Here is a 16,303-nt window from a genome sequence, read left to right on the forward strand (position 1 = left end):
CAGTCTCCCCGTCCCCGCGTGGCTGTCAGAAAATAATGGCCAGACGCAGTTTAGACAAGAAACTTTTTTTGAACCTTACAATAAACGTCAATCTTTAAAACAGTTTATTTAGACTTTAATGATACTATGTGTGTCATTTTTCATTTTAATTGTGCAACATTATCTGAACGAGGCGATCGCCTGTACAATCACAGTCAGTCATGAGATCTTAATGAAGAGCTGCACGCTGCTTTGCAGAGGAATAATCGGAATCGGAATTTTTTTAATGTTTTAAATGTTGAATGTTTTTATTGTTTCAGCATGTTTATCAATCTCCCATTTGTGTCAATATAGTCATTGCACGCTATAACCTTAAACCCAGATGATCGATGATGTGACTTGTTTGACATGATCAACCCAGTTATTTTTGTATGATCAACTCATGAAGTATTCCTTCGTTCAAAAAACTTATTTTGATCTAAGACTGGAGATTAAAGTGAGACAGTAAGACAGGAAAGTAAAGTGAGTGAGTGAAAGCAATTGGTACATTGTTTAATTGGTATCATCTTTTATGATCTTTAATCAAATATTATGCAGGAAACAGAAATCAGATCGGTTATCCAGATACAGAGGCTACTTAATGTGAACAAATGTAAACGCGCCATGTCCTGATTGGCTAATGATCCGATCAGCTTGATCGGATCACGGTGATCACATGTTAATGCCAAGTGTAAACGCAGCCATAGGTGTAAAAAGGTCGCTTTACCAATTAAAGAAAAACACTTAAGCAAAACACGGTCAGGTCAAAGTGTCTGAATAATTTTTGGTCTCAAATTTTTATAAATTTTACTGGTAGTAAATAATTTTTGCCTATAATATGTCACAGTTTACTTTATTTTGCTATTCTCACTTACATAAATGAACTATAGTGTCCTGGACCCACTAGTAAAAAAATAATGATATCTGCTGTCTGAATAATTTTAGGTTTGACTGTATATTAATAGTTTGTGCCAATATGTGTGTTTGTGTCATAGGGAGTGGTTATACTTGCTGTCGCACGAGATGTTAAATCCATACTACGGACTGTTCCAGTATTCCCGAGACGACATCTACACGCTACAGATCAACCCGGACTCTGCCGTTAATCCTGTGAGTGGACCTGGAGCTGAAGCAGATATTCCTTGAAATCAAGCACTTTACAAATAACGCTCACCTTTTATGTTTTTTTTGTTTTTCTTAGGAGCATCTGTCCTATTTCCACTTTGTGGGGAGGATTATGGGAATGGCTGTTTTCCACGGCCACTATATAGACGGAGGCTTCACTCTGCCTTTCTACAAGCAGTTGCTCGGGAAACCCATCACTCTGGATGACATGGAGTCAGTGGATCCAGACCTCCACAACAGCCTCGTTTGGATCCTGTCAGTGTGCTTTATACATCCATACTCCATTACAATATACACTCTCAAAGATGAACTGTAAAACAATTATTACTCTGGCTGTATTTTCAGCAGAACATGGCCTGGAATGATTCATGAGAAAAATATGTCTATGCTTCATAATAATAGTAATAATAAAATGATAGTATGTTATATATTTATATATATATATATATATATATATATATATATATATATATATACCATTAAATCCAATTACTTAAAGTGGGACCAATGGAGAGTTGGTCCCACTTTATATTAGGTGTCTTAACTACAATGTGCCTATGTCAAAAATGTGTTGAATACAATGTACTTATTTTGTTCATATTGTATTGCAAAACACATTTTCAGCTTTTGAGGTGGGATGTGGTTGGTCGACAGTAAAATTAGAGATGTATTTACAGACATTAATTACGATGCAGGTATTTTTTAATATAAGTAAAAACATTTATATTTGCTTGTAGATATATAGAGAGTTGACAAAAAAAAAACTTTTATACAATTTCATTCATATTAATGTACAAGGAAAAGTGTCTATTTTTTATTTAAAATACAATTGATAATTGTAATCACAAGTTTTGATCACATTTTGTGATATTTTGTCTATAATAATCTTTTTTTTCTTGTGTGTATTTAGAGATAATGACATCACGGGGGTGTTGGACCACACGTTCTGCGTAGAACACAATGCATACGGAGAGATCATTCAGCATGAGCTGAAACCCAACGGCAAGAGCATCGCCGTCACCCAGGACACCAAGAAGGAGTATGTGAGGTGAGCGTGGGGTAGAGCTGTCTTTCAACACCTTCCTCGTCCCTGCAGCTGGTTTTAAGTTGTAATGTCTTGCGCCTGTTTTTGCACAGGCTGTATGTGAACTGGCGGTTCCTGAGGGGCATCGAGGCTCAGTTCCTGGCCCTGCAGAAAGGCTTTAATGAGGTCATCCCACAACATCTACTCAAGGCGTTTGATGAGAAAGAGTTGGAGGTATGAAAACATCAGTCCTTCAAAGTTGCCATTGCCAGCCTTAACATTGAGCAGGGTTCAAGTGTTTCTCTTACTTTCAGCTTATTGTGTGTGGACTGGGGAAGATCGATATCAACGACTGGAAGTCTAACACCCGTCTGAAGCACTGCACGCCTGACAGTAACATCGTGAAGTGGTTCTGGCGGGCCGTGGAGTCGTACGACGAGGAGCGGAGAGCCAGACTGCTGCAGTTCGTCACCGGCTCCTCCAGAGTCCCGCTGCAAGGATTCAAAGCCCTGCAAGGTACCTGAGGTTTCTCATTCAGGATATCTGGAAAGGAAGCTCAGACGTGTGTACAGTTACATCAATTTGATACATATAACATGGGCTAATCTATTTTATGATAGATAGATAGATAGATAGATAGATAGATAGATAGATAGATAGATAGATAGATAGATAGATAGATAGATAGATAGATAGATAGATAGATAGATAGATAGACCAGGGGTAGGCAAGTTCGGTCCTAGAGAGCCGCTGTCCTGCAGAATTTAGTTCCAACCCTAATCAAACACACCTGAACAAGCTAATCAATGTCTTCAGGATTACTAAGGCTATAGGCAGGAGAGGTTTTTTCAGTGTTGGAGCCAAACTCTGCAGGACAGCGGTTCTCTAGGACCGAACTTGCCTACCCCTCAGATAGACAGACAGACAAACAGATGGATGGATAGATGGATGGATGGATGATAGGCAGAAGGACAGACGTTAGATAGATATATAGACAGACAGACAGATGGATGGATGATAGGCAGAAGGACAGACGATAGATAGATATATAGACAGACAGACAGATGGATGGATGATAGGCAGAAGGACAGACGATAGATATATATAAAGACAGACAGACAGATGGATGGATGATAGGCAGAAGGACAGATGATAGATAGATATAGACAGACAGACAGATGGATGGATGATAGGCAGAAGGACAGATGATAGATAGATATATAGACAGACAGACAGATGGATGGATGATAGGCAGAAGGACAGACGATAGATAGATATATAGACAGACAGACAGATGGATGGATGATAGGCAGAAGGACAGACGATAGATAGATATATAGACAGACAGACAGATGGATGGATGATAGGCAGAAGGACAGACGATAGATAGATATATAGACAGACAGACAGATGGATGGATGATAGGCAGAAGGACAGACGATAGATAGATATAGACAGACAGACAGATGGATGGATGATAGGCAGAAGGACAGATGATAGATAGATATATAGACAGACAGACAGATGGATGGATGATAGGCAGAAGGACAGACGATAGATAGATATATAGACAGACAGACAGATGGATGGATGATAGGCAGAAGGACAGACGATAGATAGATATATAGACAGACAGACAGATGGATGGATGATAGGCAGAAGGACAGACGATAGATAGATATATAGACAGACAGACAGATGGATGGATGATAGGCAGAAGGACAGACGATAGATAGATATATAGACAGACAGACAGATGGATGGATGATAGGCAGAAGGACAGATGATAGATAGATATATAGACAGACAGACAGATGGATGGATGATAGGCAGAAGGACAGATGATAGATAGATATATAGACAGACAGACAGATGGATGGATGATAGGCAGAAGGACAGACGATAGATAGATATATAGAGAGACAGAGATGGATGGATGATAGGCAGAAGGACAGACGATAGATAGATAGATATATAGACAGACAGACAGATGGATGGATGATAGGCAGAAGGACAGACGATAGATAGATATATACACAGACAGACAGATGGATGTATGATAGGCAGAAGGACAGACGATAGATAGATAGATAGATAGATAGATAGATAGATAGATAGATAGATAGATAGATAGATAGATAGATAGATAGATAGATAGATAGATAGATAGATAGATAGATAGACAGACAGACAGATGGATGGATGATAGGCAGAAGGACAGACGATAGATAGATATATAGACAGACAGACAGATGGATGGATGATAGGCAGAAGGACAGACGATAGATAGATATATAGACAGACAGACAGATGGATGGATGATAGGCAGAAGGACAGACGATAGATAGATAGATAGACAGACAGATGGATGGATGATAGGCAGAAGGACAGACGATAGATAGATAGATAGATAGATAGATAGATAGATAGATAGATAGATAGATAGATAGATAGATAGATAGATAGATAGATAGATAGATAGATAGACAGACAGATGGATGATAGGCAGAAGGACAGACGATAGATAGATAGATAGATAGATAGATAGATAGATAGATAGATATATAGACAGACAGACAGATGGATGGATGATAGGCAGAAGGACAGACGATAGATAGATATATAGACAGACAGACAGATGGATGGATGATAGGCAGAAGGACAGACGATAGATATATATAAAGACAGACAGACGGATGGATGGATGATAGGCAGAAGGACAGACGATAGATAGATATATAGACAGACAGACAGATGGATGGATGATAGGCAGAAGGACAGACGATAGATAGATATAAAGACAGACAGACAGACGGATGGATGATAGGCAGAAGGACAGACGATAGATATATATAAAGACAGACAGACGGATGGATGGATGATAGGCAGAAGGACAGACGATAGATAGATATATAGACAGACAGACAGATGGATGGATGATAGGCAGAAGGACAGACGATAGATAGATATATAGACAGACAGACAGATGGATGGATGATAGGCAGAAGGACAGACGATAGATAGATATATAGAGAGACAGAGATGGATGGATGATAGGCAGAAGGACAGACGATAGATAGATATATAGACAGACAGACAGATGGATGGATGATAGGCAGAAGGACAGACGATAGATAGATATATAGACAGACAGACAGATGGATGGATGATAGGCAGAAGGACAGACGATAGATAGATATATAGACAGACAGACAGATGGATGGATGATAGGCAGAAGGACAGACGATAGATAGATATATAGACAGACAGACGGATGGATGGATGATAGGCAGAAGGACAGATGATAGATAGATATAAAGACAGACAGACAGACGGATGGATGATAGGCAGAAGGACAGACGATAGATAGATATATAGACAGACAGACAGATGGATGGATGATAGGCAGAAGGACAGACGATAGATAGATAGACAGACAGATGGATGGATGATAGGCAGAAGGACAGACGATAGATAGATAGATAGATAGATAGATAGATAGATAGATAGATAGATAGATAGATAGATAGATAGATAGATAGATAGATAGATAGATAGATAGATAGATAGATGGTTTTGAGCAAGAGTCTATCCTGGAAATATGGTCAAGTGTCTTGGTTATCACATATCCCACATATGTGTTTGTACTAAAACGCTGTATGATCAGGTGCCGCTGGACCACGACTCTTCACCATTCACCAGATTGATGCCAGCACCAACAACCTGCCCAAAGCACACACTTGGTGAGCACATTTCTTTTTCAAATGGCAATATTTAGAGAGCAGTGAGACGTATACAAAATTGTATTATCATTTTGTTTTTTATATTTCCTTTATATTAAATTGTAGAAATATTTAAAGTATTATACACTACCATTGAAACATTTGCAGTCAGTAAGATGTTTTTGAAAAAATTCATACTTTTATTCAGCAAAGACATTGCATTGCTCAAAAGTGACAGTAAAGACGTTTGTAATGTTACAAAAGATTTCTTTTAAAAAAATAAATGTTGTTTTAAACTTTCTATTCATCAAAGAATCCTCAACAAAATTAACACAACTGCAAATCCAAATCACAAAAGCACAATTCCAAATCAATTGGAATGATTTCTGAAGGATCATGTGACACTGAAGACTGGAGTAATGCTGAAAATACAGCTTTGATCACAGGAATAAATTGCATTTTAAAATATATTCAAAAAGAATAAAGTTATTTTCAATTTTAATAATATTTCACACTATGTATTCTGTTTTTGCTGTATTTTGATCAAATAAATGCAGCCGTAGTGAGATTAAGAGGCTTCTTTCAAAAAATCTTATAGACCACAACATTTTGAAATGGTAGTGTATAAATATAGAAAAATATTTTTTCAAACAGATAATTGACATAGGCTGTCTGTAGATTTTGAAGCTGATGCAAGGAAGTGCCAACACTTGTACCAAATGTTTTCACCTGATACAATAATCAGTAAATAAATCGCCATGTCATTGATACAAACTACTAACATTTTCTGCACTCAGACTCACTAATTCACCAATGCCGTTTGTTTCTTTTCAACTTCACCTCAGCTTCAACCGTATCGACATTCCTCCATACGAGAACCACGATAAACTCTACGACAAACTGCTGACGGCCATCGAGGAGACCTGCGGCTTCGCTGTGGAATGATGGGCAGCGGCCAGTGCTCGCAGAGGAACCTTTCTCCAGGCGGGACAGTCCTGTCAGACAGCCGACAGGGCCTCACGAGGACGCTCCGACGGAAGGGTGGATTACACCGCAGCATTCAACGCCTGATGCTGCTATACAGATCTTTCTGCATTATTTGAAAAGAAGAGAAGAAAACAGTGAATCTTTTCAGCTGCTAGTAACTCTTTAACTCACTATTTTGGAACCTCCTCTTCCTCTTTTTTTCAATTCTTTTTAAGTCCATACTTTGATTATTAGCATTAAGACAACATATTAACAGTATTTCATGTAGCATTTTCACAGACTAGACTTTAGGAGAGGCCGAACTTTAGCAGGGCACGCAGAACAAAAGCGTCCCGGCATAAGCTTACGTAGAAGCACTACTGTCCTTACCGAAGACGAGACGAGAGGAAGATGCCAATGTCAACAACAAAAAAAAGTTTGTCATTTGGGACTTGAAACTTTTGTTGTTGCACAGGGTGCTGATGTTCGGCCCGCTTGGACTTTAGCAAGCCGCGAGACGACCTTCCTCTCGATCAGGGAACTGGGCTGACTCATAAGCTTGTTGAAAGTGAACGAACGAATACATGAAATCTTAGGTAGGTAGGTAGGTAGTCTAGCTTTATTTTTATACGGTGTGACAGGACGAGGTTAAAAGAATAAAATTATACAGATATAATATATTGGCATCGTCGCAGGAACCGTTGCCGATGTTTCCAGAGCAAAAAAGGATGTGCCCAATGAAAAAGGCTTCAATAAGGTTGGCATTGGCTTGCTTTGAATGTCTGACAAGTTTTTTTTCTTTTTTTTTTTTTTTAGAAAACTAAAAATTGTGAAGAAAAACATTTAAATATGCATTATTGGTGTCAACTTTTTTGGTAATGGAATTCTAATTCGTCTCGGATGTCAACTGAACCCTTTAAAAGATTTAAATATGATGAATATGTATGAGCATGTTAATGAGATGTGAAATGTCTTCCATTTCATACCTTCTCATTAAATTCTTACAGTTTTTTTTTTTTTTTTTTCATAAAAGAAGTAAATGCATTTGTTTACCCCTCATGGAAATCAAGGGAGATGAGTGTCTGTATCACTTGTTATTTTTGTGATTTATTATTAACCCATTGTAGTACCAATTTACTGAACTTTTTACCATGCAAAAATGTCACTGGCCTTCAGTGAGCATTACAGAGACGAACTGCAAGGAGGATCGCTGTACTAAAGAACAAGAAACAATTCTATCTTTTATATAAATACAACAGCTTTAGGTGTAAATCTAGCAGAAAACAGCAAAAGCATGTCTGATGTGCTCTTTGTAAGCCTCCGAAATGCACAGCTTGAAAACCTGTTTCTTCAGGATTATTAAAAGAAACTGCATAAATAAACAAATGCAGTTTTATATATATATATATATAAATATAAATATATATATTGTTGAATGTTTCTGAGATGCTGCCTGTCTATAGCAATCCTCTATGACCATGGACTGTTGTTAAGAGTTTGCATACGCTGAAAATGAGCTATACATCTTTTGTTACTTTTTTTTATAAATTTGAGTGTGAAAGAAGGTGAAAAAAATAATAAAAAAGCCTCTGGATGGATCAGTTAAATATTCTGAGATGGTGCTTTGTATAGTTATAGAGTATTGTTCATATATGTGAGTCACTGACTGTCATTTATCTTTAATTTAATTAGATTTGAAAGAAAAAAATACACTTTGCACACACACTATATAATGGCTGTATATAATAGGCAAAAAAATATATATATTTACCAAACTCTTTATGGACTGAATGATTATATATTTCATTTAAATCTGGTGCACACACAAAGATCTCTTCGTTTTCTCTTCTTTTAAGCTTTTTTTTTTAACTGTATAGTTAAATAGGCCTCCATTTGAACTGGATGCCCTGTTGACATTGAGAGGGTCGTTCCTTTATAGCATGATTTACTAGCAACACTTTTAACTTTCATAGCTGACCGGTGCAATTTGCTAAATGTAACACACACTATAATTTTTTGTAAGAGTGTTTTATTTTTGTGTGTAATTAGATCTGATTAAACTTGCCTTCCTGATGGGATCACTGTGGCCGTCTGGTTCTGTATGATTGTGTCTGAATGATGCAAAAAAAATATTCCTTTATGAGGTATCAACCAATCATTCCAGTAATTGAGTTAAATTGTGTTAAAAGGGGTTACAACCTTGATGCATTGCCTTACTGCAATACGAATGATTGCAAATACAACAGTATCAGGTTTGGTATTGTGGCAAAATAGTGCTTCACAATCATTTTGTGACACCAAAGTGGGCTATTAAACACCATCTTGGAACAAAGGGGCTGATGCCACAATTAGAATAAGAAAGACATTTTTCTCCATCCTGAAACGTGGGGGAAGGTGTGAATATTCCCCTTTTAGCAAGTATTCTAGGTGTCTGACTTGATTTGTCCAAATCTAAAGACAGACTTAACTTTTTACCTTTTACACAATGTAATGTAACCCAAAATGAGAGCATTCCCAATAAACTGCTTGTTTATTACATAAGTGTACGATACCAATCACAAGTTTGACCTCACCTAGGCCTACCTCTTTCACATTTTTATAATACTAGTTAAATCATCATAGCTATGAAATAACACAAATGAACAGATATTTGTGATTATACATGTAAAAAAAAACATATTCAGTTCAATCTAGATTGCAGTTCCTATCCCCGTATTATATTTTTATAGTATAAAATGAACATAGGCCCAGTTTGCATTTATCTACAAAACTAAGAGTTGTTTGGATTGTTGTCCTAAACCTGGAGGAAGTCTTTGGTTCCCTTTGGAGTATGTATATATAGGTTTTGAGGACAACAGTTTAGCATTTATAAATAAGACAATGCCTGTGTTTATTATTATAACTTAAAGAGACTTTCACAGGGTTTAAAATATTTTTTAAAAGCATTTAACTCTCTATAGCCAGTTAAATTCAACGTTTTGCATTGTCAACTACTGTTCACTAATAAAAAAAGTGCCATCATACTGCCATGTTTTTGGACATGTACCATGGTAAGGTCAAGAACTTAAGAGTTCAATCAATGTAAATACCATGAAGTATGAATATGTAAATCATGCATTACCATCTGATATAATCATTTTATAATGGTACCGTCACAATAGCTTTTGCAGTGGTTTGATAACAAATATTATCCTAAAACATGAATCTTAAATCTACTTAGACATTCTCTGGTCTAATCTCCAAACGCGCATGCTCGGCGACGAGTACGCGCGAACGTCAGAAAGACGTCAGCAGTTTTCCGGAAGCCACTTCCTCTTCCTATAAAACTCGGCGAGTGCACGGTCTTATCGACGTTCACAAGCACAGTCACTGCGCATTACTGGGGAAAAGAACGTTCGAGTATTTATTTTTTAATTTATAATCTCAGATTACAAAAAATGCCTGGATATTCCGACAGAGACCGCGGTCGCGACAGAGGGTAAGAGTTTTTTGGGTTTTTGGGGTTTTTCGTAGGAAAATTTGTGATCAATTAAAATATTAATCCGCTGCTTTTTTGTTTTTATTTAATTTTTGTGTCTGTTAATCGATTATTTTCACGATATATCGAATCAGTTTGCTATCCGTTTTGTTTTAGGATTAAATCTGACCGAATGTGTGTTGTTGTATAATGGGGATGCGTAGGTAACGTTTCGAATCCGTTTTTTTCGATAGAAATCGTGTGGAAAAGGCGTGTCTGTTGTTTTAACTTGTAAAATATGTCATAAACGTCGAAAATACCCATGTTCATGTTACATTTAACATGAACCTCGTAGTTTTATATCGTTTTAAGGCCTCGTCGGGCCATGTGGCCGTGATGTTATAAAATGCCGGCCGGTTTTTCCTCTTTGTCTCCTGCCGGTAGGAAATAAAATGGCAGCGGCGTTAAAACGTGGCGCAGAAAAGAATTCACGATGTCAATCGAAACCAGAGCTTTTGTCATCTATTATTCAGACCTTTTGTGTTTTGTTTACCGGTCATTTGTTGTTTTTGTCAAGTAATAAGCACAGAAGTCCACGTACCATGTTTTTTATGTTACCATGGCATACCTATGCTATGACTGTATGGCGTATTTATCAAAAATGTTACGGAAATGCAATTTGACATGGTACTAGCATATTTGTGTTTTGTAAGTATAGTACACACAATTTCCGTGTTTTGGGGGGTTATTAAACGAAGGTCTCCCAAAACTCTGAAATGTGCATCACTCTTAAAATATTGGGGCAATTGTCGTGTGTGTGTGTGTGTAACGAGACATATATATATATATATATATATACACACGTACATACTCTGGCATCCACCAATTAATTTTGTTGCGTCCAAATGTTTTAATATAATGCTCTTTATTTACCAGTAGCTACAGCAGTGGCCCCCCACGCTTTGGAGGCAGCAGAAATGGACCTCCTCAGGGCAAGAAGTTTGGGAATCCAGGTGACCGTCTGCGGAAAAAGCACTGGAACCTGGATGAGCTCCCTAAGTTTGAGAAGAACTTCTACCAGGAGCACCATGAGGTTTCTCGGAGGTTACCTGTAAGTAAACGCACAATGGTTGGTTGTGATTTAATTTTTTTTTTCCTCAGTTGGAGATTTTAAAGATGTGGCTTGTCTTTTGTATTGCAGCAAGATGTTGAACACTACAGGAGAACCAAAGAGATCACAGTGAAGGGTCGAGACTGTCCCAAACCCATCATGAAATTCCATGAAGCAAGCTTTCCAAGTATGTTAGTGTTGAGTGTTAAATTTTAAAATGTTCAATATTGAATTTTGCAAGTTTAAACTAACCATTTGTTCTGTTTTATGCAGACTATGTGATGGATGTGATCACAAAACAGAACTGGACTGATCCAACCCCCATCCAAGCTCAGGGGTGGCCAGTTGCACTTAGTGGCAAAGATCTGGTCGGCATTGCACAGACCGGCTCGGGAAAAACCCTCTCGGTATGACGTTTATGAATTATCCTGTCATATAATTTCTAGTTGAGTCATTTCAACAGGTTTTAATGAGTTTTATTCTACAGTACTTGCTTCCTGCTATTGTTCACATAAACCACCAACCATTCCTGGAGCACGGAGATGGGCCCATTGTAAGTTCAACTATCTGTCAAGCGTAAATCTGAATCGGTTTCTTAAAATCAGCACTTTAATCAGGTGTTTTTCTCTTTAGTGCTTAGTGTTGGCTCCCACCCGTGAGTTGGCACAGCAGGTCCAGCAGGTGGCGGCAGAGTACGGCAAAGCTTCTCGTCTGAAGACCACCTGCATCTATGGAGGCGCGCCCAAAGGACCACAAATCCGGGACCTGGAAAGGGGTACGAGTGGAACCGAGCTTGAATCTCTTTGGAACGCTTTTTAATAGTGTGCTAAATTTGTCTTTTCTACTGCTTTTTCAGGAGTTGAGATCTGTATTGCCACACCTGGAAGGCTTATTGATTTCCTAGAGGTCGGAAAAACAAATCTGCGCAGATGCACGTATCTTGTGCTGGACGAAGCTGACAGGATGCTTGACATGGGTTTTGAACCTCAGATTCGGAAAATCTTGGACCAAATTAGAGTATGTATTTTGGTGTATTTTAATGTACTCATAGCTGTTATTTCTTGAAAAATGGTTATAAAAATGTGCTTCCTCCTGTAGCCAGACCGACAGACTCTTATGTGGAGTGCTACGTGGCCCAAAGAGGTGAGGCAGCTGGCTGAGGACTTCCTGAAGGAGTATGTACAGATCAACGTTGGTGCTCTGCAGCTCAGCGCCAACCACAACATCCTACAGATTGTCGATGTTTGCAATGATGGCGAGAAAGAGGACAAGTGAGTGCTGGGAACATTAGGGGTGACTAAAGTTTGGTTTTGATGGCTGTGTGAGGGAATGCATGACGACGAACTTGTTCAATTCCAGACTGATACGTCTGCTGGAGGAAATCATGAGTGAGAAGGAGAACAAGACCATTATCTTTGTGGAGACCAAAAGGAGGTGTGATGATCTTACTAGGAGGATGCGTAGGGATGGGTAAGATGACCTTCTCTGCTCTGCTGTGTTACGATTGCTTTGTGTGAATGTCAAATGGAGGAATTTCATTGGCTTTTTCTGTTGCAGGTGGCCAGCAATGGGTATCCATGGAGACAAAAGCCAGCAGGAAAGAGATTGGGTGCTCAATGGTACGTATTTGCCATAAAGGTCTTGGATCATCAACTCATTCTTGGTTAATTCTCTTGATTTGACTTGTTTTCCTACTTCAACAGAATTCAAATATGGAAAAGCGCCCATCCTCATTGCCACAGATGTCGCCTCCAGAGGACTAGGTTTGTTACTTCTCAATATGTTCTTTAACACTTTCATATTGTGTTTTCTATGAAGTTCTGCCGTTTCCTTTTAACTGCTGTGCCTTTCTGAGCCCCTCTCACCTGAAGGTGGAGTCTTGGAGGCAGGACCTTGGCATGACGCGTCCAGGTTCACCAGGAGGGGGTAAGGAGCTCCTCTGTGGAGTTCTGCCTGTCTGCCAGCCAATCAAATTGCATTCAGAGGTGGTCGGAGCTCTGTGATTGGGGCGTAATCCAAGGGGCGGCATACCATGGAGGAGTGCGGCGCCGTTGGGTGGTCGCACTTGCGTCCTGCTCGCATCTGCTCTCGCGCAACAGCTTGAACTGTTGAACTTTTAAGTATAAGGACTGGGCGTTTACGTAATAGGACGTGTCTTGTATAAAATTTTAGTGTTTTGCCATCGAGAGCAGTTGCTTTAATCTACATGCCTCCGCACTGAATGCGATTACCCGGCTGGTCGATGCGTGCCCTCCTTTTGCTGGCTTCAGTCATGTCGAGTCCTGCCAAAGAGAATCATATTTTCTTTCAAGTGAGCACCGGTTGGTTGGAAAGCTTGCGTCAGCCTTAAATTTAAGCCCTTAATCGGTCTTGTTTTTGAGCAAGTTGAGTCTTGGCAAGATGCAGCAGTTTGTCTTGTCACTTTTTAATAGAGGACAATGTTAACTGTCATTTGGATCCTTAAGTCCTGATTTTTAACCATCCTTTCCTCAGCATGGTAAGTCGATGACCTATCAATCATTTGTTTCCCTTGCTAACGTCTATTATTCTCGCTGCTGTGGCGGTGTGCACCCGCACTCCTCTATTCCTGCCATGGCACGTCCATTTTCTCTTAACAGATGTGGAGGACGTCAAATTTGTCATTAACTATGACTACCCCAACAATTCCGAGGACTACATTCACCGCATTGGCCGTACGGCTCGCAGTCAGAAAACTGGCACGGCGTACACTTTCTTTACGCCCAACAACATGAAACAGGCTCACGACCTCGTCTCTGTCCTCCGGGAGGCCAACCAAGCCATAAACCCCAAGCTCATCCAAATGGCCGAAGACAGAGGAGGTAAATCCAATTGGTGAGATACAAGAACTGTGGTTTACCTTCACAGTTTTGTCCTTCATAATCTCTCTAGAAAGGGAAAGGCTCGGATTTAGTTTGACCTGTCTGCGAATCCTACTGTAACTCCTAATTTCTTTTCCAGGTCGTTCAAGGGGAGGGCGAGGTGGGGGGTTTAGGGACGACCGTCGGGATCGCCACTCCAGCAGCAGGCGGGACTTCAACAGCTACAGCCAGGACAACCGTAATGGTGGTGACTCTTATGGGCAAAAGAAGGTGTTTGGAAACAAGACTCAAAACGGATCTACTGGCTACAACGGCAGCGGCAGTAGCAGCTTTAATGGGGGTTACAGCAATAACGGACAGGGTAGTTTTGGCAATCAGTCTGGTGGCTATGGAAACCAAGGCTATCAGAACCAGCAGTTTGGTCCCAATCAAGGGAGCGTTCAGAGCAGCATGAACCACCCTCCACCGTTCCCCTTTAACCCTCAACAGATGCAACAGTCCATGCCGTTCCCCATGGCCCCTCCTGCATTCCCTCAGTAAATGCAGTTTCATTTAGCGAATCTTAATCTTTCATTGTTCTGTTCACGTAACCTTATTTCTTCAAAGCAGGTTGTAAAATGTACATGCTGTGCAGGATATTTTTTTTCCCCTGCCCTCCCCCTTTTTGTTAGTTGTATTTCTTTTTTTTAGTAACTTAAAGTTATTTTGTACTATGTAGAGGTAATGAAGGATCTACACTTGTAAAAATGTCAAGGGCCATAAATGGCTATTGCATGGTCCTCGAATAAAATATTAAATTACTTTTGTGTCTGTCCATTCATGCTTTCCTGCTAATCTGCAGCTTTTAGTTCACAAGTCACAATGTGTTAATGGATCTTGTATTGCCTGAGGGTATATAATTAAAGGAGAGCAAAAATAATAGATTGTTAAGTGTGCTAAATGAAAAGGAACTGATTTAAGATCCAGCCTTTTTTTTTTTTTTATTTAAAATAAATGTAATTAAATTTGAAGGTGAAGAGTACCATAACTCTTAGTGATTATTGGGTTATGTTTAAATAAACTAACTTCCAAAAAAGTAACTGAGCTTATGTTTTTTACATTTTTGCTCCTAATAATGGCTTCCCTTATGAATGAAGATTAAAAGCTATAATTCTACCATTTATAATTTGATAATATTTCACGAATAAATATAATGCCAATAAGTAATGTTCATCTTCCTCTGATTAATCCACAACTTGTGTTCTTTTGAACATTGATAACACCAATTAAATGTGATCTAGGGATAAACATTCATTCAAATGATTTATTTGTGCACTTGGGGGGCCTTGCACTAATGCTTAACCTGGAAAAACAGGTTTTCACTAAAATATTAAGCAGCACAATTATTTTTTAACATTTTGGATGTTAATGTAAATGTGTTGCTGAAGTGATCTACCAGATGAAGGGATTTTAAAAGCCACCTAGCAACTTCAGTTAATGTGCAAAACAATATGGTGGCATTCAGTTGCATTAAAATGTTAGAATATTTGAATGCCTTCTAAATTTGATTTCTTGAATATTTAAAATATTTTTCATGACTGCCATGGAACACATTTATGAACGTCTTGACTAGTTGTGAGGAGAATGCTCTCAATGACTACATGTCTTGCATTGACTTAAGGCTGATTCTTACAGACTCATGGTCACGAGTGACACTGCAAAAGTCACTTGCTAAATGGCAACGTATTGAATTGGTATCATTTGTGATTATGTGAAAACCCAAATTTGATGGCTGTGTGTGGCCTGGTAAACTACATTATGGGGCCAAATTGTCCCCACAAAGATGGTAATATCTGAAATCCTTGTCCTTGTGGGGACATTTTTTGGTCCCCATGAGGAAAGGCTAATAAATCATAAGTAATGTTTTTTGAAAATGTAAAAGTGCAGAAAGTTTTCTGTGATGGGTAGGGTTGTTGTAAAAAGGATATAATATACAGTTTGTATGATATAATAATGATTATGTCTATGTAAAGTCCTCATAAAACATAAAAACACAATGTG

At 38.8% G+C, this 16,303-nt stretch overlaps 2 protein-coding genes across 5 annotated transcripts in view; both read left to right on the top strand.

The window, feature by feature from the left end:
* The window catches only part of smurf2 (SMAD specific E3 ubiquitin protein ligase 2), a 69,560-nt gene extending 62,163 nt beyond the window's left edge, over window positions 1–7,397 (top strand). For both annotated transcript variants that reach the window (XM_056240844.1, XM_056240842.1), the window contains exons 14-20: window positions 1,014–1,128; window positions 1,220–1,398; window positions 2,054–2,191; window positions 2,281–2,401; window positions 2,482–2,683; window positions 5,835–5,910; window positions 6,735–7,397. In XM_056240844.1, coding sequence (XP_056096819.1) covers window positions 1,014–1,128; window positions 1,220–1,398; window positions 2,054–2,191; window positions 2,281–2,401; window positions 2,482–2,683; window positions 5,835–5,910; window positions 6,735–6,834 — 931 coding nt within the window. In that variant the 3' untranslated portion in view covers window positions 6,835–7,397. The remainder of the gene's footprint in view (window positions 1–1,013; window positions 1,129–1,219; window positions 1,399–2,053; window positions 2,192–2,280; window positions 2,402–2,481; window positions 2,684–5,834; window positions 5,911–6,734) is intronic.
* A 2,783-nt stretch (window positions 7,398–10,180) lies between these two features.
* Window positions 10,181–15,064, top strand: ddx5 (DEAD (Asp-Glu-Ala-Asp) box helicase 5). 3 transcript variants are annotated; one of them, XM_056240845.1, is made up of 13 exons: window positions 10,181–10,333; window positions 11,249–11,423; window positions 11,514–11,610; window positions 11,697–11,830; window positions 11,911–11,976; window positions 12,057–12,198; window positions 12,280–12,440; window positions 12,522–12,694; window positions 12,783–12,893; window positions 12,981–13,042; window positions 13,127–13,186; window positions 14,042–14,263; window positions 14,403–15,064. In XM_056240845.1, exons 1-13 carry the CDS (start codon window positions 10,293–10,295, stop codon window positions 14,801–14,803), a joined length of 1,845 nt encoding a protein of 614 aa, XP_056096820.1. In that variant the 5' UTR covers window positions 10,181–10,292; the 3' UTR covers window positions 14,804–15,064. The 3 variants fall into 3 exon arrangements, with proteins under 3 accessions (XP_056096820.1, XP_056096822.1, XP_056096821.1); XM_056240847.1 differs by having other exon boundaries at window positions 14,042–14,276; window positions 14,403–14,667; XM_056240846.1 differs by having other exon boundaries at window positions 10,189–10,333; window positions 11,252–11,423.
* The last annotated feature ends 1,239 nt before the right edge of the window (window positions 15,065–16,303 follow it).

The sequence above is a fragment of the Rhinichthys klamathensis genome, unplaced genomic scaffold (assembly GCF_029890125.1).
Source record: "Rhinichthys klamathensis goyatoka isolate OS25496 unplaced genomic scaffold, OSU_Roscu_1.1 h1tg000616l_1, whole genome shotgun sequence".
In the NCBI taxonomy this organism is placed as follows: domain Eukaryota; kingdom Metazoa; phylum Chordata; class Actinopteri; order Cypriniformes; family Leuciscidae; genus Rhinichthys; species Rhinichthys klamathensis.